This window comes from Choloepus didactylus, chromosome 3 (genome assembly GCF_015220235.1).
Source record: "Choloepus didactylus isolate mChoDid1 chromosome 3, mChoDid1.pri, whole genome shotgun sequence".
Taxonomy (NCBI): Eukaryota; Metazoa; Chordata; class Mammalia; order Pilosa; family Megalonychidae; genus Choloepus; species Choloepus didactylus.
In genome coordinates, this window is record NC_051309.1 from 75,006,999 (window position 1) to 75,030,710 (window position 23,712).

The 23,712-nt window shown below is 37.1% G+C and overlaps 1 protein-coding gene across 1 annotated transcript; it reads left to right on the plus strand.

The window, feature by feature from the left end:
* The first annotated feature begins 704 nt into the window (after positions 1-704).
* On the plus strand, positions 705-14,340 carry AMBN (ameloblastin). The gene is given in 12 exon segments (XM_037831440.1): positions 705-746; positions 3,797-3,866; positions 6,163-6,212; positions 7,539-7,586; positions 8,069-8,179; positions 9,558-9,794; positions 10,748-10,777; positions 11,100-11,159; positions 11,258-11,302; positions 11,698-11,742; positions 13,784-13,964; positions 13,967-14,340. Coding segments are annotated over 12 exon segments (1,293 nt in total).
* Positions 14,341-23,712: the final 9,372 nt, after the last annotated feature.

Sequence of the window (23,712 nt, forward strand, 5' to 3'; positions counted from 1 at the left end):
TCTATTTCAACAACAATGGTAACAACTCATGTTCATTGAACATATTCTATATACCAGATAGTATGTTCCACACTTCATATTCATTGTAAAATTTAAATCACATTTAATCAGTGCTGACCATAGTAGGTTACACTTCAAAGACTAAAATACTATGACTTGGAAAGGCCGAAGAGCTTGCCCCATGTCACACAAACAGAAAGTGTCAGAGCGGAGGTTTAAGCAGCTGTGCTCCATCTCCTCACACTCTTCTCTGGCTCTTCTTTCTCTAGATGTTTCTTTATAACTTTTTCTGTGGCATGGGAACCCTCAAGTGACTCAGATCTTCTATCACTCTGAGTTTTGTTTTTGCTTTTGTTTTTGTATTTTTGCTGTACTCTGGCCATAAGGTTTTTGTTTTGTTTTGTTTCTGATTGGTGCTCTGGTTGTTCTTTATGCAGCTAGTCTTGATCAACATAACATGATTTCCTTCAGCTTCAGAAACTTCCTTAATACCCATGCTCACTACAGACACTCATTTCCAGATTTGTCTGTAATTAAAACCCTTTTCACAGATATATATAGATATAGATATAGATATATAGGTAGATATTATTTACTAAGTTTACCAGTAGTATGCAACATTTAAACCAAGGTTGAAAAACTGATTATTAGATGCAAAATGAAATGCACTTCAACTGATTACAACCATCATTATCACTATATTAATGCACGGTGCCTCACATAAAATAGAAGATAAAATTGGAAAGGTGAAAAAATGCTAAGTTGACTGCCTGGTCAAAAGGTATGAACTTGGCATTATAGCTTTAGAAATCCTTAAAAAGTGTTTGAATGGGGCAGTGAAATGCTAAAACAAGTATTTTAGGAAGATAGGTTTGGTGTTGGTATGCAGAATACTGGAGAGGAAAGAAACATCTGAAAGATGATAATCCAGGATTATGTATGAAGGACATTAGAAAAAGGAAGGTTTTTGTTTTTTTTAATGATATATTGGATATTTGGGATATGACAAGGGAGAACAAATGAATCCTGTCAAAACATTATGATTAGCATGTCATGATCATGTTCATCAACTATCAGAGACATTCTACCCCTGCATTTCCCACTTCAGCAGTCAACTGGGAAGTCAATCCCATGGATTCATCACCAGCCTCCATGCAGAGAAAACGTCTTCCATCGGGCCCCTCCTCCATCATCCTGGGACAAGGACATAACCATCAGCACCCCTACGACTACAACACACATACACTCACTCTCACGAACACACACACACATACCCACACAGTGTCTTTGTGGTCCCATGTTTCATGCAGTGTATCCCACCAAAAGGCCAATCAACCCTTTTATTGAGCACCAACTGTATGCCTGCTGCTGCATCTTCATTAACCCATTTAATCTTCAAAACAGGTCTGTGGTTCTAAGTGATTATTTTTGTGTTACAGAGGAAGAAACTAGGGCTCACAGAGATCAAAAGATTTAATCAAGCACCAGAGCTGGCATAAAGAGAGAAAGAGAGAGAGCAAGGGAGAAGCCAAAAATGATAATACTCTTCTTTTCAGTAATGTTTTTCTATTTATAAAACACATTCACATTCTTAACTTTTATTCTAAAGATAATTCTGTCATCAATCGGGAAAGGAATTTTTCTGGGACAGCTTCTAAGAAAACGTCATTGGAAGCTTGTAGGCCTACCCTTGGGTACGGACATATCTTTGCCCCAAATACCAGCTTCCTCAGTGTTCCCTGTAATTGGCAAGATCCTTAAAGAGTGTACTGATTTATCCTAAAAAACAAATCTTAAATGGTTATTCCTGCCGTAACTGAAATCACACCTTTAGGGCAGATAAATAACAAAAGCAGCTAATGCTTAATCCACATTCTTTTTTTTTTCTTTTTTTTTTTTTTTTTTGGCTTTTATAAAGGGGGTTTATCTGGTTACAAAGTTACAGTCTTAAGATTAATCCACATTCTTATCTGTTCATGAAGGAAAATTCATCCATGTTGATGTTAGACTTTTAAGTGACCCAAATACAACTTGCAAATCTGACTTGATACTATAGGCCTGGAAATGGGCCTGCCTATCTAAAGAGTGAACTGAGAGTTGCACCCATTAATTTGATTGACTCATGGAGGGAGTTCTGATTTATACCCTTCCCCTACAAAAGACACACAGGGAGGTTGACCCCAAGGGCCCTAGGGAAATTTTTCACAAAAGCTCAGCTATTTCTAATCTATTATCGCCAATGTGAAAATATCTAGGAAATACTGAGGGGGGAAAAAACACATTCATTATCCATCTAACATTTCACCGTGTCTTTCAAGCCCATTAAACTGTTCCTTTCTAGACTAGGGGTGGAGGCAGAGGAAGGGGAGAAGGGAGGCTACTTTTACCGCAAAAAAACATGAGAGTGAAAATCTTAAGAATGCTGGCCACTAGCTTTATCTCAAATTAAAACTTGCACAAAATGGATAATAGCTTGTTTTCCTCCTTTTTAACATATATTCCTGCCCAGCTCACCAAAATGATTGCCTATATCCATTATCCCTTGACTGTTTTCCCTGCAATCGAGTTCTCTGAATAAATATAGGGGCTGAGTTACAATTAAAAATAATGAGACTCTGCCAGGCAAATATCCTTGCATGCAATAAAAGGGTGTGGGCTAATGGCAGGAGCTGAGGTTTTTTCCTCCATTTTGCTTCACTGTGATTGGTGGATTGGCACTTTAAATAAAGTTTTCAAATCTTCCCTGAGTAAGAGATCCAGAGCGAGTCCCAGGCACCGTCCAGAAAAAATTTAAATCTCCTTTATTTAATATTACCTTGATTGTTATCACCAGGCCGTGAGAGCCCAGTGCACGTCAGCATTGAAGGTAAAATGTGATTTTATTATTTACATGTGCTTCCTGTAAGTTCTTTTTTCCTATCTCCAGGCACCTTTTATAAAGAGGACTTATCTTCATTTATCACCAGAAGCTGAATAATAGCTTATTGTAAGCCATAAGCATGTTCTAGAACAGACATGACTAATACTCATCTGGCTCAGAAAAAAAAAAAAAAAACTTATTAAGGACTTTTTGTTTTGAATATTTGTGATTATTAGTGACAATACCTAATTTAGAAAATTGTTAGAAGACAAGCAAATTTCTTGGCTACGCAAATCTCCATTGATGTAAGAGAAAAGAGTCTTTTGAAATCATAGAATAAATTTAAAGAGTAAAGCCATTTTGGAAACATGAGAAAAACTCCATTTTAGGATGCATTTTACACTAGAATCAAAGGAGATTAAAATATTCAATTCAGTCTTATTTGAGAAAGATGAAATTTTTGCATGGCTACCTAAATAACCCAAATATAGAATGATATAACCTATATATCTACAAATAAAGGTTTGTTATGACATGATTGTTGTTTGTATTACATAAAGCATTTCAAAATTTGCTCTGGAGGATAAACAAAGTATAAACTCCTGTGATGATACTCAGTAGAAATATTTCATTTAGTGAAGTAGATTTAAAAATTCATTATTCATTTTACTAAATGGAACACAGCATGGAGGTTGTTCTTAGATGTCATTTAAGTCATAACTCCATAAACAAAGTGCTTAGCTGATTTTTTTATTTCACTTCAGTTCAAGCAAATGATATGTTCAGCAATAAAATTCAAATCAGTTGTTTAGCAATATATATTTTTTTAACGTTTATTTTTGGGAAAGCAGATAGGCTCATTTAAAATATTATCTTTCAACTATTCCAAAACAAAAATGCATCTGATTTTAATTCTCCACCCCAATTCTGTTTTAGATCCTGCTTTTCAAAATGAAAGACTTGATACTAATGCTGTGCCTCTTGGGAATGAGTTTTGCAGTACCGGTAAGTCAGAGTATTCTAGAGTATGCCCTTGAAGAGACTCCTGATTCTTGGACACCAAACAACACTGAAGGGAAGTTGACTGGGAGTCCATGCACAGGCTCAGCTGAATTAATGCAGTGGCTCGTTCCTGATGAGTCAAAAGTCACTGTGGATCTACTTGAAGCCATTTTCCGCACAAGTGCGGAGACTTCAGCTTTACTCTCAGAGAGCAATATGTCAAACCCAAACACAAAGTTTTTCTATTCAAAAAGATATTTTAAATTGTCCAAAGACCATTTCTGAGCCTTATTCTACTCATTCAAATTTAAAAGATGTATGCAAGCCCCCACAATGCCATGGCATAATTTCATTATCAAATACTGGGTACTATTATGAAATTGATATGGGGGTAGAAAATTTCATTTTATTCATTTTTAAAAGAACAATATTAGCCAAACTGCTATGATTACAGAACTGAGCTAGGCAACTCCCTTTGAAGCTATTAATTACCAAGAAATTTACCTTAGAAGGTCAAAATTGTGTGACTGGATGCCAAAGTTTCCTAAATCAAAACATGTCATTGCAGTGGGCCTAATTGCATGTTATAGTACCGCACCTGGTCCATTCCATCAAATATTGAAATGACCTCATGCCAATACTTAAACAATCTTTTGAGCACTGAACTACTCTGGCCAATAACATGCAATTCTATTTTCACAAAGAATTTTTTGAGCTGCTATATGTTTACTGAACACCAGACATTTATCCCTCAATGTGCTAAGCTTTGAGGACACAAAGGTAAGTTAAGACATGGTCTCTGATCTTGAGGAGCTCACAGTCAGCCTCAGATGACCTTTAGAATATTTAAATTCATTGAAAGAAAAGGTTAGCTACTTGGGTGCCTTAAAGTTAAATGTTTTGGAGAAAGAGGATAAAAACTGGTTACATGGATGAAAACTTTCATTCCATGAACAAAAATAGAATTTCTGTTCCATCACTCAACATGAACTGTAAATGAAAGAAAAATTGAGACTCCACCTAGCTTACCTCTGTATGACATTAGGGGCTGCCTCAGCCAACCACTATCAGTCTAAAATCTTGATGCTCCTTGAACCTTTAATGGTCCACCCCTGAGTCAGTCATTCTGAAGAACAGGACAGTTGTTTATGATTGCCAACTGACTGCTGCCAAATCAGATGCCTGTTCCTTTTACTTCTAAATGGAAGCTGTATCCCCTGGCTATTTATATCCAAGTAAATATTGTTCTTTAGTTCATGACTTAGAGCACATGCAAAGCAAAGTATGCTTTGTCCAGTAGCTGAATCTGTCTAAAATGCATAATCTGTGTACTGGTCAATCCAGAGAAAGAGGTCTCAGCTCTTGAGGCCTCCTGAAATCCTAAACAATCTGCCCACCTCACACATACGCACAATCACTCTCTCTATCTACACAGCTAACCTTTTTCTCAATCATGGAGCTTTTGCTACACATTTATAACATCTTCATTCTATCCATTTCCAAAACTGAATAATTTTGAGAAATTTGCACCATGACTCAAATGTGGGGATTTTACTTATACGTAAGGGGGGTAGGGGGTAGGGCAAGGATAACATATGCTCAGGAGAATATCCCTGAATTTCTTACTCACAGATGAAAAAGATTCCCAATGTATTTGGTAGACACTCCAAAAATATTTGTGGATGAAATGAGGAAGGAAGGCATTACAAGTCTTGACCGCACATAGTAAGAATACTGAAAGAACCAGAAAGCTTCAAAATCTAGCTTACTCTAATTTCCACTCTTCCATTTTCCATTTCTTTTTCACTGGTATTTGTGCATATTAATAAAACTGTTTAGAAAGGAAAATAGCTTACATATGAAAACCAAGAACATGTAAGTTTGTCAAATACATGTGAAATTCAACTTCAAGTTTGTACTCTTTGTTTTTTTATGTAATGGTTTTTAAGAGTATAAGGTACCCTTGGTTTTATTTTCTATTTTTTTACCTTACTTTACTTCTTATTTGTTTTCAATCCAGCTTTTAAACTAAAATTTAACTTTTAAAGCAATATACCATCAAGACGTAGATAAAAGCTGCATGCTTCATGCGGGAGCAAAATTATTAAGTTATGCTAAATTCCCAAAAAATTTAAATTCTGCTTCATTCTACCCAGAAACTCAAGTCAATCGAGTAATATAACAACATGGTGGCTTCTCAGTTGGCCCTTATGTATTGGGGTGACTTTTTACTCCCAATGAACATTTAAAGAAGTTTTCTCACCAAAGAGAACTCAAAATGATTCTTATTTCTATTTATATGTTTCCTCAGCAACCCAGAACACCAGGCATGGCTAGTTTGAGCCTTGAGGTATGTACCATCAGGATTTTTACATATGATCTTTATATTGGTATGTACCTGATAAGGGAGAAACACGAGTTGTGTTCTCAGTTTTCCTAGTTAGAAGTCTGTGGCTATCATCCTGTGCTGTTCTAGAGAAGTTTATGACATTTATTAAAGCCTCATCTTATAATCCTACTGCAATTGTAAAGCCTGCAAATTTACACTCTCACATGGTTTAACTTGTAGAATGCCATCTATATGTGAATCAAAGTAATACTAACACCTAATAAATTGAAAAATATACTAATGTAATTACTACATTCATTAAAACACTTTAATGAATATAAATGGTTTTTATTCTAGTTCCTTCTTCATATAGAATCTTATATGATAAAATTCCAATAAAGAAAGCTTAACTGTATAAAATCTAGTTATAAGAATTTCTGTAAATAGCATTACTATTGTACTGTGATATCTGCCTCATAGCTTGTCTTATTGCAATTCTCATAAACTAATATATACTCTGTTTAGAAACCCCCAGCAAAACAGAAAATTGTGACAGATACCAATAGAAAATATTGACAGTTATAAATAGAAAAATATTCATGAGATCATGACTTTTTCACAGAAGGCCTTACAACCTTCCCCTTTAGTAAGACATCCTGAAAGCAACAAATACCTATATACTAAAGAAGGTACTAGGTGCTTATTGCACATATGGAAACTAATTTCAGTGGGGATCCCTTCACCCTCCACCCTGTAGCAGTGTCAGTCCAAAAGACACTAAACCTCTTCCCACGGAAAGTGAATTGACTTTCTGTTGAATTGAGGGCATTCTTACCTAACAATCTATCCAGATGCTTTACCATTTTTTATATTTATTTTCATTTTGAGGGCATTCATGTTTGGGATGGAATTGGGATGTTTTGGTTTGGTTTGGTGTTTTTCCAAATTCCTTCTCAGAGTGAATTTGTAAAAGGCAAGGAAAGTTAATGGAGGAATAAAGGCTCAGTAAACCAATGGCCTCACTCTCATATTGATAATTAAGTTGAGTGAAACATTTTTCCATGTTTCAGTATGACCCCCTCTTAAATGGTACTTTTTCTCTGTGTTTTATTTAATGATAAAAGTCAAGCTCACTATTTTAATTGCAATAACAACAATGGCAGAACTGCTATCTTATACATTTAACATCACTACTTTTCAGTGATGATTTGCATCTACTTTTGTTTTATTCAAATTTATTCACCCCAAACTTGTGCTGATAGTGCCATATGCTGAGAAATCAGTTTAGAATCACAACAGAAAAGGAACATGCATGGCAAATATTAACTCATTTCTTTTTCTTGCTAGAAAATAAGACGGTTGGGAAGTTTGCAGGGAATGAACATGCTTCCACAGGTAACCATATTTTCAAATATTTCTTATTGCAAGTATGAGTGGTGGTGGTGGTGGTGGTGATATTAGCAGTCAGCATTGTAATTAATAAAATTTGTTTGTGAATAGACAATATCCTAAATATGGGAAGAACAAATGAGTAATCCAGATAGCCTAGAACAAAATAAGATACTGGGAAGTACAGCAGGGGAAAATAAAACCATACTGAATTTTATTTAGCAAAAAAAAAAATTCTTTCATGTGCTACAATTTTATTATATGGCCCAGAAGATGAATACTTAAAAAACTAAATGTCATACACGTACATTGGAATATTGTAGCCTGCTCAGAATGGAATGTAAGTTCACTGAAAGAGAAGGTTTACTTAGCCATGGTAAATTAGCCAACAGCACTCTTACTTTTTTTCTGTCTCTACACTTTTTGTGGATTTTTGAGAAATGAAAAATCAAGCTTAAGCCAATATTGAAACATAAACTTGTTTTTAGTTTTCTAGATTTGGCTCTGGGAAATCTTTTAATTCTTTATGGATGCATGCTCTGCTCCCACCACATTCCTCTTTCCCATGGATGCAACAAACGGAACAAGAAACTCAACAGGTAAATTATTTACATCAGTATGTTTGAAACTTCACGCTTTTAAATCTTCCCCTACTTGCCTTCTCTAAGTTATCATATACTAGCCATGGTAGGTAATACTAATTAACATAAAATTATTCAAATACCAAATAGCCAAAGGCTTTAAATTATTTTAGTACTTTGAAAAATTTTAATGGACCACATTTTCAACCCATTTGCATATTTATTTCAAATACAAACATATGACCTCCAATATGTAAGAGACTTATGTTAAAGATATCAACAATAACAGCAGAAAATTCCCAGAATGGAAGCTGGCTATATCCTGAACAATTCTCATTTTAATCAGTATTTCCTAAATAAGGCATATTTCAAATGATGCCAAACACCCTGATTAAAATACATGAACCCTACAGAAGTCAAAAAATGTATCAGTCAGCTAATATTATTCATTTATTAGGTGCCTAATAAAGACATAAACCAAATGTACATTGAAAGTGAAAACGAAGACATTTAAGAAATGTTCCAACACTCATGAAATTTCAAAGCCCAATGGACGATACAAGAAGCCAGTATTTTACAAGGTGCTAAACTGTGACATATAAATACTAAATGCCACAGGGCTTTAGAGGTGGGCAGTGATTGACAAGGCAAAGGAGAGCCAGATTATTGTGAGGCTGGCACACACTTTGAGGAACTTGCAACTACCTAAAAACAACATGAAGCCATTCATTATAGGTAACCTCAAAAAAAAAAAGTAACAAAATATTGTTGTTTTAACAGGAACTTTGGATTCCAGGTGGCCTTCCACAACAGGTGGTTTACCCACGAGCCATATTTAGTGCGACAAAAAATTACATTAATGGTAATTTTTTCTCCACTTGATTAATTGTTTCCAAAATGAACTCCACGATGCAGGAATCTGATTGGTATTCTATTTAATAGCACTTTATTCTTTCAAAAAATATAGTAAGTACCTACCTACCATGTACCAGGAACTTGTTAGAAGCTATGGAAGGTCCTGGGTTTATAAAGACAAATAAGACAAATGATTTTCTCTCAGTTGACTGAAAACAAAGGCTTATAACAAATAATTATAATCCAGTGAGAAAAGTGGTAAAATAGAGAAACATACAGACAGCTTTAGGAGTCTAGAGGAAATGACTCACTCTACCAGGAAGTTCAGTACTGGTCCCAAACGAGGTAGATACACACTAGAGTTCTAGACACTGACAAGACTGAGTCAATCCGTGCTTCTAACACAAACGTAGCCTCAAGACACCTCCTCTAAGCCCCTTCCCCAAATCCCAATTCCCCAAGTCCTTTTGATTTAGAAATTCTAGGCGCCACAGTAGAATGAGCTGTCCCTTCCTGGCCCTCTTTTTAAATTTCTCTGCAGTATGAGTATTCTTTGCCTGTGCATCCCCCACCTCCACCATCACAACAGTCCCTGAAGCCCCAACAGCCGGGACAGAAACCTTCCCCCCAGCCCACTGTTGCAACCGGCATCCTGGACACAGCCCAGAAGGGCGGACTTCACCCTCCAGTTCACCAGGGACAGCCGCCCACGCAGCAAGGAGAGATGCCAGCGATTCAGCAGCGGGGGGCACCATGGGAAAAGCCACCAAAGCCTGAGGTAATGACTTTCTCTCAAGTCAGACCAGGATCCTCTGCTAACTTAATAAAAGAAAACCAATTTGCAGGGCATATTTAAATAGTCAAAACCATCAGGCAAAACGCACAAAAATACAAATATGTTCTTAATAAATGTGACATATCCAGGACTTGTTTGCTTTTTTTTTTTTTTTTTTTTTTTGGTTAAACATAAATATCCATTCCTGTCCTTTGCCATCAAGAACAAGGGAATGGATTCTAAAATATCCTGTGCCTGTAAAACATAGGCCTGTAAAAGCTCAGAGGAAATGGCAGGCTAGAGAAATCAGGCTTTCTATCACAGTCTCTTTCATTGTTGGAAGGACTGAGAAGAGTGAATGATAATTCAGCACAGCAAAGAGTATTTTGTTTTATTAACCCTCTGCCTGACTAGAGACAACCATGCAGAAAGTACCTTGTAAAAACTTAGAGAAAAGAGCAATGGGCAGAAAAGGAAAGTACCATTTGGCTAGTATGTTGCAGGTATTTAGCATTCCCCCTTACCATTCTGACTATACCTGATAAAGGTTGATATTATCTTTATATATATATATATAAAGGAGAAAACTGAGACTTTGAGAGGTTACAAAATTTGCTCCAGATTACACAAAAATTAAGTGACAGAGTCAGGATTCAAACCTGGTATGTTTCAATTCCAAAATTCATTTCTTCCTACTCTGCAAGTGACAACAGGCAGGCCTTGTCTCCATGCCTGTACGTTTGAGTCATCTCAGTAAAACACAACTGTAAAGTGTAAATCATAAAGTATGTGACTCTATAGTCGTACCCCCAAAACATAAAAAGAGAGAAAAGTAGGGAAACTAATTTTAGATTTTATTCTAATTCAGTTATAACCATAAAACATGATAAGAGCATGTTCAGTACACTTTGTCTATTTTGACTGGTTGGTAATTTCAGTATTTGTTTGTGATTTAGTTACCAGAACTGAATTTTTCTGGTCCACAAGTTTCATCAACCTTGTACAGTTCTCAATGATACACTTGTACAGATCTCAACCTTGTACAGATCTCAACAGATCTCAATGATACACTTTCTTAGGAAAAATACCAATACTTCAAGAAAGAAGAGTGAAAATCTAAAATTGCCCCATTTATCCAAGAATATGAAATATAATGGGTTCCTTTGTTTTCTTCGGTATTAAATACTTATTTTTCATATTAATCCATCTGAAAATGTATTTCATAGAGCTCTTAGAATTTAATTATATGGGGATTTGCCTATGTTATACCAAACATGAATTACTTATGGTTTTCTGCTACTTTTAAAGATGTTCCCAACTGCCCGTTTGATATCTCTGGGACCAATGCCACAAACTAAGCAATCTGAAGTAAGTTTTTTTTTCATACCACTTCTCTGTTTGCAATTGACTTTAAAGTTTTTCCTTTGGAAACTGCATTTTGTGACCACTATTGTACTTATATTTAGCTTTATCCAAGAATGTTTTACATGTCCTATGAAGCAAATCAGTTGGTAAGTCTATATTCTATTTTAAATGCCTTATTTAGTTAATTGTTTCCTAAGAGCTGAAATTACAAAATCCTGACCTCACACAATAGATTCCAAATAAATATTTTCTGAATGCCTACATTAGCAACTGAAAAGGCAAGGAGGCACATTTCCCATCAGGATAATTGTGACCACATACACACACACACACACACACACACACACACGCACACACACACATGCAAATGGCTACATTTATTCAATAATCACTCACCCCTCCACTTTACTCTGTCTGTGGACACAGCATTACTATTGAGGACTGAGGGAAAACTAAGTGTCTTTAACATTGTCTTGAGTAGCTAAGAAAGTAACAGAAGGCAGCTAGTTCATAATATGATGCAATGTTTCTTTTTGAACAGAATGCCCCTTCCAGATTTGACATCATGAGCTCAGAAGAAATGGTGGTGAGTAATGTCTTCAAACCTTTCTTCTTAAAATAGTGGCCAGGGGAGAAATGTCACAGATTGCTTGCTGCAAGACATTGGCCTTCAAGATAGCCGCATAGAGAGCACAAGACTCAAAGTTCCCACTCCAAAACCAAAAGCTTGATTCTGATGCAGCATCCAGAGATTTCATCATGTTTCTTGTAAAGTTATTTCTGAGTGACGGACGTTCTTGAGTATAAAGTTAAATTTGAGAGCACTGCCACAGAACCTCAGAATTCATACATTGGATAATGGATACAAGGAGATAGTCATATTTTTTCTTTAAAATAGTCTCTCATAAGCCTATTAGGTTAAGACAGTGATGCCCATTAGTTGATAACCCTTTGTCCTTCTTTGTGTTATGCTGCCCGGAAGTAAAATTTCCCCTTATATAAGGCACAGCCCGATGATTTTGCCCCATCTCTGGTATGTATGATCCTCTTCATAATAGCCATCATCACTGAACTGTAAACACCTCAAACCAAAATGATACATGTGGTTCGCACAGAATTCCTACTCCTTTTCAGACCATTTAACCCCTCAAAGCAACAAATCCAACAGTATTGCCGGTAATTCAGACCTCAAAATTAAGAAACCAAAAAAGAACAGTGAATTAACCAAGTTTAATATTTGATTATTGTAACATTCAAAATGTATAAGTCAATGAAAGAATATTATTTTTACCATTATCCATGCATTATTGCCAGTTTCAAATTTGAGGTTAGCTGACTCAGACAACTTGACATTTTCCCTCAGAAATCTCCACCTGGTACAGATGTTAAAGCACAAAACAAAACAAAAACCACACTGGATTAACAAACCATATCAACCACAGAGTCTATCAAATTAAGCTATCACTGAAAGAAAAATCACATCTCTATACTTTTCAGTGCCCACTGTATGCTGGACACATAAAAAGATACCATGGAAGCAAGAAGAGTAAGATAAGGTTTTTGTTCCCGAGGAGCTTACAGTCTAATCAATGGACAAGATACGTGCAAGGGCAGATAATGCCAAAATCATGTGATATAAGTAACAATAGAGCTAAGAGAAGAAAGAGGAAAGAGAGAAGGGACAGTTGGTCCAGACTGGTGTTCACAGTTGAATCCCTGGAACAGATGATGTGAAAGCTGAGACCTGAAGAGTGGAGAGCCAGGAGGAGTGTAAGAGGAAAGAGTATTGTATCTACATAACTGGTTGAAAATCAAAATTCAAGTAAATATTTTTTACCATCTTATAATTATAATTAATGTATTTATATTCTGCCTTATTCTCAAAAGACATTGTGATAGCTCATGAAATACACACAATAAATATAACATAAAAATTAAATGTATCAATTAAAATGTGTCAGAATTGCAAGGAAATGAGTATACAGATGTGCAAGTCAATTGCTGTAAATAACTCATGATTTTAGTTCTGAAATTTCTGGTAGCAAAGGCAAAAAAAGAAACATGTCAAGTTCTGGAATTCTAATTGTCCACAGGAATAAAATATTTCAGTTCCTCCAGAGAAATCAAGCTTTTTCTTATATGTTCTTCTTAGAAATATTCTTACATGGGGCTTCACTTGGGGTATACTGAGAAATGCCATTGACAAGATCCTCCAAAATATCCCAAAACAAACTCAGTCATGAATTTCAGATTTTGTTAATTTGTTTGTTTCATGATGGTATTACCCGTTTCAACTGCTTAGTGTTTCCTTAAAATTGAATTCAATCTGACTCCTCCCTGTAATCTTGGTTCTTTCCTGCTGCTGCCCTCCCACCATTCCAACCAGACATGGTGAAGAGTCTCCATCTTCCATTGACAGAAGTGGCCTCCCCCTACCCAGAAAAGTAAAGAATCTTCTCCATTATATTTCAAAGTTAATGAGAAATGTGCATGCACAAAGCTGTCAGCCAACTCCCTGTTCTTTAATAGTTTTTATGGTGTCTTGGTGAATCTCACTGGATATAATTGCAGGGTATGTTTATAGTTGTAAGTGATAACGGTGTTTTTGGTGAATGACTTTTTTCCAGGGAGTCAGAGGAGGCCCCATGGCCTATAGCGCCATGTTTCCAGGATTTGGAGGCATGAGGCCTGGCTTTGGAGGGATGTTCCCCAATTCAGCCATGCGTGAGGACTTTACTCTGGAATTTGACTCCCCAGATACCAGAACCAAAGGCTCTGAGAAGGGAGAAGGTGGGGCACAAGGCTCCCCATTCCAGAGGCTAACCCATCCAAGCTGGAAAACCCAGCCCTCCTTCCAGAAGTACCACCTGGTGCCCACGGAGGACTTCTTGCTTTCCCTAAGGGCAACATTTCCAGCCTGGCAAAGGGCCCTGCAGGGCAGAGCAGGGGACCCGCCCCCAGGGCCACCTCAGTAGCTGCTGAACCGCTAATGACCCCTGGATTGGCTGATGCTTTTGGAACCTATGATGCTGATGTGACCACACCACCGGGTATCCAAGAAGATGTGACCACAGATTCCACAGGGACCCCAGACACTGAGCAAACATCAATGCTGGTAATCAAGGTCCAGCAGCCCAGGGTTATGCAGCATGGGTGGCATTTCCAAGAGCCCCGAAAGCCTTGAGGTATTGGCTATTTCTATATGCACAAGCTACCCGGCATTGTCCGCATTCTGTGTCTTTATTCTAAAATACTTCTTAATCTTCTGCATCAAAGGCATTAATAGCACCAGGCATGTTTTAATAAACAAAAGTGACTAGAAAGAGTGTGGGTGCTTTTCTTGCTTTCATTCTCTTATTGAAATAAATGTGTTGCTTGTCTCTGTGATTTAGAGATATTATAAATCACATCAGAGCAAGTCTAAGGGTCTCTGCACTTGATATTGCTCCTAGGCATTAGAGAATTTCTGTTACTAACATGACACTGTTATATCCAGGCAATGTGACACTGCTTTTGAAACTTCTCTCTAAGCAAAGAAACACACATTCATAGAAATTACAAGCTATTTCATTTAAACTTTATTGAATGGGGATTGATGGAGAACTTCTGACTGGTATTACTGGGTTTGATATATTAGATTTAAAATGCTCAATTGTAGAGTATTTTATTTAAAATTCTCATTTGTATTTTGTGTAATCTCATAAAAAGCATCTGGCCTGTTTTAAATAAAGAATTTTTCTCACTAAGAACATCAGGAATTGTGCTTATTATTTATACATATTTTAAGTAAAGAAAGCATACTTATCACCCACTTTTGCTACTTTTTAACACATTTTATTCAATTCATTCATTCTTTCATTGAGTTTTCATCAAGTTCATTCTTTTATTACATTTATTGAGTATCTGCCAATGTTCCAGGCACTGTGCTAGGTATGGGGGATACAGTCCCTTCCTTCAAAGAGCTTACAATAAGGATGATTGATGAGTACAGAGACAATCACAATAATAACAAAAACAGCCACTATAGACAGCCTCTCACAACAACACTGCAAAAAAAGATACTCCCACCCCCACAGCAAATGTTACAAGTGCCACAAAGTGACCAAGCACAGGGTGCCCCTGGAACCACAGTGAAGAGGCAGGTAACACAGTCTAGTGGGCATTGGAGGGGCTGGGGGGGATAAGGAAAGTTTTCTTGGAAGTCAAAAGCGTCTTCAAAGCACAAAAGAGACTCCTGGAAGAAGAAATATAAGTCATGTAGGTGACTTGACGATTAGTTCATCACTGTGAAATATAATGTGGGAAAGAGGTACTCAGAAAATGATCCTTGCTTATCACCAAGGCTTGGTATATATCAGCCAGTGCTACACCCCAAATTATGAAGTTCCAAGCCCAGATCTGGTCACCCCTCTCACACTCTCTCCACCTTCGCCTAAGTTACCCAGCCCCAGTCTTAGACTCCACTAAACGTAGACTTCCCTCCTTATCCTCATGGAGATTCTGGGGAAGGAGCCTGGGAACAGAACCAAAGAAACTTCAGGAGGCTTAACAGGACAATGCAGCCACCACCTATTCCCTCTCTTTCTTCAGGCAAAGCTTCTGCTCACCCCCCATCCCTGAGAGCTGAAGGAGGAATGCAAGGGATAAAAATTCAGGTAGTCTCCTCTGTCGGTTTTGGCAATGGGAGAAAAAAGTGAGAAAGTCCTCCAAGGTAGTCAGCAGATACTGAAACCCACCTTAGCATTCCAGACAGTCTCCTAAAAAGCAGTATAGTGAAAGATATACAGTCAGACCTGAGTCAAACCTTCACGTCACATCTTACCAACAATGGGGCTTTAGATTTGAAACTTTATCTGGGCCTGTGCTTTCACTCCTACAATGGAGCTAAGTTCCATCTCACAAGGTTGTTGTGAGAACTAAATGAGATAAAGTATACAGACGAAATTGCTGAATCATAGAAATTTCCTTCCTTACCAACTGATCCTTCTCATGAAGAGAACTTAGCAAAACAGCAACAGTAACAAAGAATGAAATTGTTCTACTTATCTTTGGAAGTTGTGCTTTTCCATTCATACTCCGTGTGCTGTCCGATTCCCTGGTCAATGCTGTCACATCAGGAGCTAAAAGTTGGTGTCTTTCAGCCAATTGGGTGCTTGATAGCAGTAATAGCTAGATCAGTTTTGGTGAGGAGAATACCATGTTGTCAAGCCTTTAAATAATCTCTATCTCTGCCACCATAGCCACCTTGAACATAGGCCCCTAGAGCAAACACCAAAGTGGCTGGGGAAAGAGGCTAACGGGGCTGTTATATGAGAAACAAATATCTTCACACTACATTCCATTCTGAGAGGTCCAGCCAAATAGCCTGGCTTCTAGACCTCCTATCACAAATCTTCTAATTTTATTCTTTCCAAATCCCTGACCAGCTGACCAATCTGGTACTGACTCTGAGTCAGGGAAGATCTAAATCTCAGGCCATCTCTCATTCCACACAAAGTAAAAAACCAAATGTACTATTTAAAGTTATGCCCACTGAGTGGGCATGTAGTGCAGTAACAGTCCACTTCCAGCTGATGCCAAATTACCATGCAGAAATCCATGAACCAGGCCCACACATTTTCCTCTTCATTAATTAGTCCATAGATAGGATACCCATATAATTGATTCTCCAAGCTGGGACACTTTTGACAGTTGAAATGGTTGTTGTTGGACAGCAGGCATAAACTAGTACTATTTCGGGCAAACCTGGACATGTGGTTATTCTATTCATATAAAATTCCCCATGAAGCCAAATGTGTAGATTGAAGGAAGGGCATCACAGTTGTACAAAACCAAGTACATGGGAATCTTAACCACCTGCTTGTGCAATTTACATAAGCCCTCCAGACCTACTGAAGCTAGGGATCATATACACCATTTACGTTTACAGAGGAATGCTGCTGTGTATGTTCAGTTTTATGGTTCAATGCATCATACAACATCCAGTTCAAAAGGGGAACTGCAAATAGCATAAGCAGTTGGCATCTCATAGTAAGGGACATTGTCTCTTATCAGGATCCAGTAGCAAGACAGGAACAACTTTTCACAAAGAAAACTCAAAGGTTCTGTGCTATGTTTCTCCTGTTGGGGTTTACAGAAGCCTCATACAGCATCTCTGTCTACCACAGATACTTCTAATACCTTTGGATCTGCTGGATCTAATGCTCAAGAGTTCGAGAAGCTGATGCTACAGTGTGGACTCCTTTCTTGCCCTAAGCCACTCTTAAAACTGACATCCTTTCAAGTTATCCAATGTATGGTATATGGTACTGTACCAGTATGTATATATTATGTACCCCAGAAAAAGCCATGTTCTTTGACGCAATCTTGTAGGGGCAGACATGTTAGTGGGGATTAAGTTAGAATGTTTGGATTAGGTTGTTCCCATGGAAATGCACCCCACCTAACTGTGGGTGATAACTCTGATTGGATAGTTTCCATGGAGGTGTGGCCCCACCCATTCAGCATGGGCCTTGATTAGTTTACTAGAGTACAATATAAGCTCAGACAGAAGTAGAGAGCTTGCAATAGCCAAGAGAGACACTTTGAAGAATGCACAGAAAGCTGAGAGAGTAGCTGCAGATGAGAGACAGTTTGAAGATGGCCATTGAAAACAGACTCTTGCTCCAGAGAATCTAAGAGAGGACAAACACCCCAAGAGCAACTGAGAGTGACATTTTGAAGAGGAGCTGCGGCCAAGAAAGGAACATCCTGGGAGAAAGCCATTTTGAGACCAGAACTTGGAGAAAACGCCAGCCACATGCCTTCACAGCTAACAGAGGTTTTCCAGATGCCATTGGCCATCCTCCAGTGAAGGTAACCGACTGTTGATGCATTACCATGGACACTTTATGGCCTTAAGACTATAACTGTGTAACCAAATAAACCCCCTTTATAAAAGCCAATACATTTCTGGTGTTTTGCATTCTGGCAGCATTAGCAAACTAGAACAGGTACCATCAGCACACAAAGCAATCCTACAAGCATTGTGCATATGTCTTCTTACAGGCTGGTGCAAGCTGCAGCAACTTTTCTTTCATTTTAGATGTCTTGACATGCCCCAGACTACTGGACCCCTAGAAATGTTAGCAGCTCCACAAACTTTTGCAGTATTTATCTTCCACCCTCTGGCTTGTTGATTCATGCTAATCAAATCCTGTTGCATAATGTCTTCAATATAATGGATCAGGATGGTGCCTGTCAGATACAAAGATGATCAAGGACCCTTGGGACTATATTATGACAGACTGCAGGAGAGTTGGCATAGGCCTGGGGCAAAACAGTAAAAGTCTGCAATGTCCCTGCTTTTTCAACACAAACTGTTTGATTTTTCTTACTGCTTAGAAAGGAAAAAAGTTTCTGCCAAATCAAAGCTGCTTACTAGGTGTCAGAGGCTATGTTGATTTGCTCCAATAAGTTATCATAATTGGAACTACAACTGCAATTGGCATCATCACTTAAATCTGCAATAATCCACTGTCATTTCCCATGACCCATCTAGCTTTGGCATCAGCCAAATAGGTGAGTTAAATGGAGAAGTAATACAACACTTTCCCTATATCTCTCAAGTCTTTTATGGTGACAATAGCTTCTGAAACTCCCCCTAGAGGACTATTTTTTTGAGGGTTTGAGGAAGAGTACATTCCAAAGACTTCCTTCCATTTCGCCCTTGATACTTTAATAGCTCGAATTCCACTGGTATAAGAACCAATGTGGGATTAACTGGATCAATGATGTCAACATGGCAACATGAAAAAACCTCCCCAGAAATTCAGCAAATAAAAGACAAATGTCACCTACTTAGAACTCTGGAGGACAGTAGAGACTGAACTCCACAAGTGCTGAATCAAAGAAAGAGAAAAATAATCCAGTAGGAACCATCCATCCCAGATCCACCCATCCACTCCCACTCCCTCACTCAGTCTTGCACAACTGAGGGAGTTGCTCAGAGGAAGCAGCCTAGATGCCTCCCACCTCCCACCAGGGACAACAGCAGTAGAACCCCACTCATATTCAGGCACAGGGACCCAAGTCCACAGAAACCAGGGTGGAACATAAGCTGCTGAGAGGCACAGCATACAAAAGGAACCCCAGGGAAGAGGGGAAGAAGATAGAACATGGCAAAACTGAGGCTGAAAAGTACTGCACTCATCAGTCCAATTTCTGTTGACTGGACCACTTAAATGGAAAATGGACTTTTCTGGAGTGACCCACCTTCTGGATTGATCCCAACTGGCTTGCCAGGGTGAGATATCCTATCAGGGAAGAAACCAGAGGCAGAAAAGTCTCACAGAGGAAGAAAGGGGGGGGGGGGGGCAGATCGAAACTGAACTGCTATAAGACAGGAGGTTCTCAGAACTGAAAAGAGTAAGGAAAATTGGACACTGGATGAAGGAGAGAATTTAAACAAATCATAGACAGGATAGAAAATTCTGCAAAAAACAAACAGAACAGATCAAGATTCCCAGAGAAAAAAACAGAGGAAAATAATATTTCCCCTAGAGGTGAAACAGTTGCACAAGTGCAATCTTAAAAATTATACCATATATCCAGGGCAAGAATCAGATGAAGAAGAAATCTGAACACTTAAATGCAGGCTACTCTAAAGGTCCAGAATGCACCAAGTGTCAAGAAAGAGTCTTAAACACAAAGCCAATCAACAATAAAACCCCAGACAAGAGGGAAAAACTTACCTTCTGAGTTAACTCTTCAAGTTAAACATCAGCAAAAAATTACAAACCATACTAAGAAACAGAAAGATATAGCTCAGTCAAGGGAACAAATTAAAACTTCAGAGAAGACACAGAATTTGGAACAAATAATCAAAGAAGTTCAAACCAAATCTCCTAAATCAATTCAAGGACATGAAGGAAAATATGCATAAATAGATAAATTATATTAAGAAGTCAATGGGTAAGCACAAAGAAGAATTTGAAAGTATAATATGAAACATAACAGGAATTATGGGGATGAAAGGCACAATAGCAGAGATTAAAATACACTAGAAGCGTACAAAGCAGACTTGAAGAGGCAGTAGAAAGAATCAGTGAACTAGAAGATAGGACAATTGAAATCATATATTCATAAGAATAGATAGAGAAAAGAACAGAAAAAATTGAGCAGTGTCTCAAAGAAAAGAAAAGAGAAAAGGGACAGAAAGAATATTTGAGGAACTAAAGCCCCAAAATTTCCCAACTCTTATTAAAGACATAAATATACACGTCCAAGAAGCACAATGTTCTCCAAACAGTAAATCCTAATAGACACACTCCAAGATACATACTAATAAGAATATCAAATGCCTCAGATAAAGAGAGAATTCTGAAAGCAGCAAGAGAAAAGTGATTTGTCACATACAAGGGATCCTCAATAAGACTAAGTGTCAATTTCTCATCAGAAGCCATGGATGCAAGAAGTCAGTGGTAAGATATATTGAAGGTGTTGAAAGAAAAACTGCCAGCCAAAAATCCTTCATCTGCCAAAACTGTCCTTGAAAAATGAAAGCGAGTTTGAAATACTCACAGATAAAAACTGAGAGAATTCATCAACAAGAGACCTGCCCTAACGATTGATTAAAGGGAGTTACACAGGTCGAAAGGAAAAGACAGCAGAGAGTGGCTTGCATTAGGTGAAGAAACTAAGTAAGGGTAACTAAAGGGTAACTGTATGCTCAATATACAACTCTACTCTTTAATTCCTATTAGAGTCAGAATACAATTGAACAAGAAAAAGGTTTATTCCCTGATTATTGGCATGTAAAATATAAAGAGGTAATGTGGGACAAAAATAACATAAAGAGGGGAAACAGAAGATGTGGGACCCAAGAACATGTATGCTATTGAAGCTAAATTGATATCTCTTCAAATTAGTAGGTTACAGATGCAGGATGTATAACATAAACCCAGGGTAAAGATAAATACACAGAAACTGAAATGAGGAAAGTTTCAGTCAGATACATCATAAGAGATCAACTATACAGAAAAGGAGGTTGTAAGAAAGGAAGAGAGAGACAAAACAAAAATATGACATATAAAAACCAAAGGACAAAATGGCTGAAGTAAGTACTGCCTTTACAGTAATAACACTGAATGCTAATGGATTAAATTCGCCAATGAAAAGACATAGAGTGGCAGATTGGATAAAAAAGCATGATCCAACTACATGTTGTTTACAGGAGACTTATCTTAAATTCCAGTAGGTTGAAAGTGAAAGGTTGGGAAAAAGATATTCCATGCAAATAGTAAGCAAAAAATAGTTGGGATAGCTACACTAATATCAGAAAATATAGATTTTAAGTCAAAAGCTGTTATAAGAGATAAATAAGGACACTATATAGTAATAAAAGGGTAATCTACCAAGAAGAAATAACAATCATAAATATTTATGCACCTAACCATGGTGCCCCAAAATAAATGAGGCAAACATTTGCAAAACTGAAGGGGGAAATAGACGCTTGTACAATAATAGTTAGAAACTTCAATAACCACTCTTATCAAGACATATAACATCTAGACAAAAGATCAATAAGGAAACAGAGAATTTGAATAATATGATAAATGAACTAGACCTAACAGACATATCCAGAATATTGTACCCCAAAACAGCAAGATATATATTCTTCTCAGATGCACATGGATCAATCTTGTCCATGATAGATCACATGTTTGTGTCACAGAACAAATCTCAATAAATTTAAAAAGACTGAAATTATACAAAACACCTCTGACTATAATGGAATGAAACTGGAAATCAGTAATAGGCAGGGGACTAGAAAATGCACAGATTTATGGAGGTTAAACAACATACGCTTAAACAATCAGTGAGTCAAAGAAGACATTGCAAGAGAAATCAGTAAATATCTCAAGAAAAATGAAAATGAGAAGACATCATATCAAAACTTATGGGATGCAGGAAAGGCAGTGCTGAGAGGAAAATTTATGGCCCTAAACACTTACATTAAAAAAGAAGAAAGACCTAAAATCAAAGACCTAAGTACACACCTAGAGGAACTAGAAAAAGAATAGTAAACTAATCTCTAAGCAAGCAGAATGAAAGAAATAACATATATTAAAGCAGAAATAAATGAAACTGAGAACAAAAAAAATAGAATCAACAAAACTAAAAGTTGGCTGTTTGAGAAAATCAACAAAATTGACAAGACTTTAGCCAGACTGACAAAGGAAAAAGAAAGAAGATGCAAATAAATAAAATCAGAAACGAGAAGGAGAATATTACTACCAACCCCACAGAAATAAAAAAGATCCAAAGAGGAAACTATGAACAACTGTAAGCCAACAAACTAGACAACTTAGATGAAATGACTAATTTTTTAGAAACACAGGAACAATCTACACTGACCAAAGAAGAAATGAAGGACTTCAATAAACCAATCACAAGTAAAAAGATTGAAACAGTCATCAAAAAACTCCAGGACCAGATGGCTTCACAAGTGAATTTTACCAATTATTCCAAGAATTAATACTAATCTTGCTCAAACTCTTCCAAAAAAAATTGAAGAGCAGGGAATACTACCTAACTCATTCTATGAAGCCAACAACACCCTAATACCAAAGGAAGATAAAGATACTACAAGAAAGTAAAATTACAGACCAATTTCTCTAATGAATATAGAATCCTCAACAAAATACTTGCAATTCAAATTCAACTACATATTGAAAGAAATAGGGACCACAATCAAGTGGGTTTTATCCCAAGTATGCAAGGATGATTCAATGCAAGAAAATCAATTAACATAATACACCACATTAACAAATCAAAGGAGAAGAACCACGTGATCATCTCAGTTGACACAAAAAAGGCATTTGACAAAATCCAGTACCCTTTTTGATAAAAAACAATTTGAAAGATAAACATAGAAGAAACTTCCTCAACATGATAAAGGACATTTATGAAAAACCGACAGCTAACGCAATGGTTGAAGACTGAAAGCTTTCTTGCTGAGATTGGAAACAAGACAAGGGTGCCATTATCACCACTGGTTTTCAACATTGTGCTAGAAGTTCTGGCTAGAGCAATTAGACAAAAAAATTAAAAAAAAAAAAAAGGGGCATTCAAATCAGAAAGGAAGAAGTAAAACTTGCACTATTTGCAGATAATATGATCCCATACCTACAAAGTCCCAAAAAAACTACAACAAAGCTACTAAAGCTAATAAATGAGTTCAGCAAAATATCAGGATACAAGATCAACACAGAAAAATAAATAGTATTTCTATGCACTAGTAATGAACAATATGAGGAGGAAATCAGGAAACAAATTCCATCTATAATAGCAATTAAAAGAATCTAGGAAAAAATTTAACCCAGAATGTAAAGGGCCTGTATTCAGAAAATTACAAAGCATTGCTTGAAGAAATCAAAGGAGAACTAAGTAAATGGAAGGACATTCTGTGTTCATGAATTGGAAGATAAATATTGTTAAGATATCAATTCTAAACAAGCTGATTTACATATTCAATGCCATCCCCCCAAAATTCCAACAGCCTACTTTGAAGTAT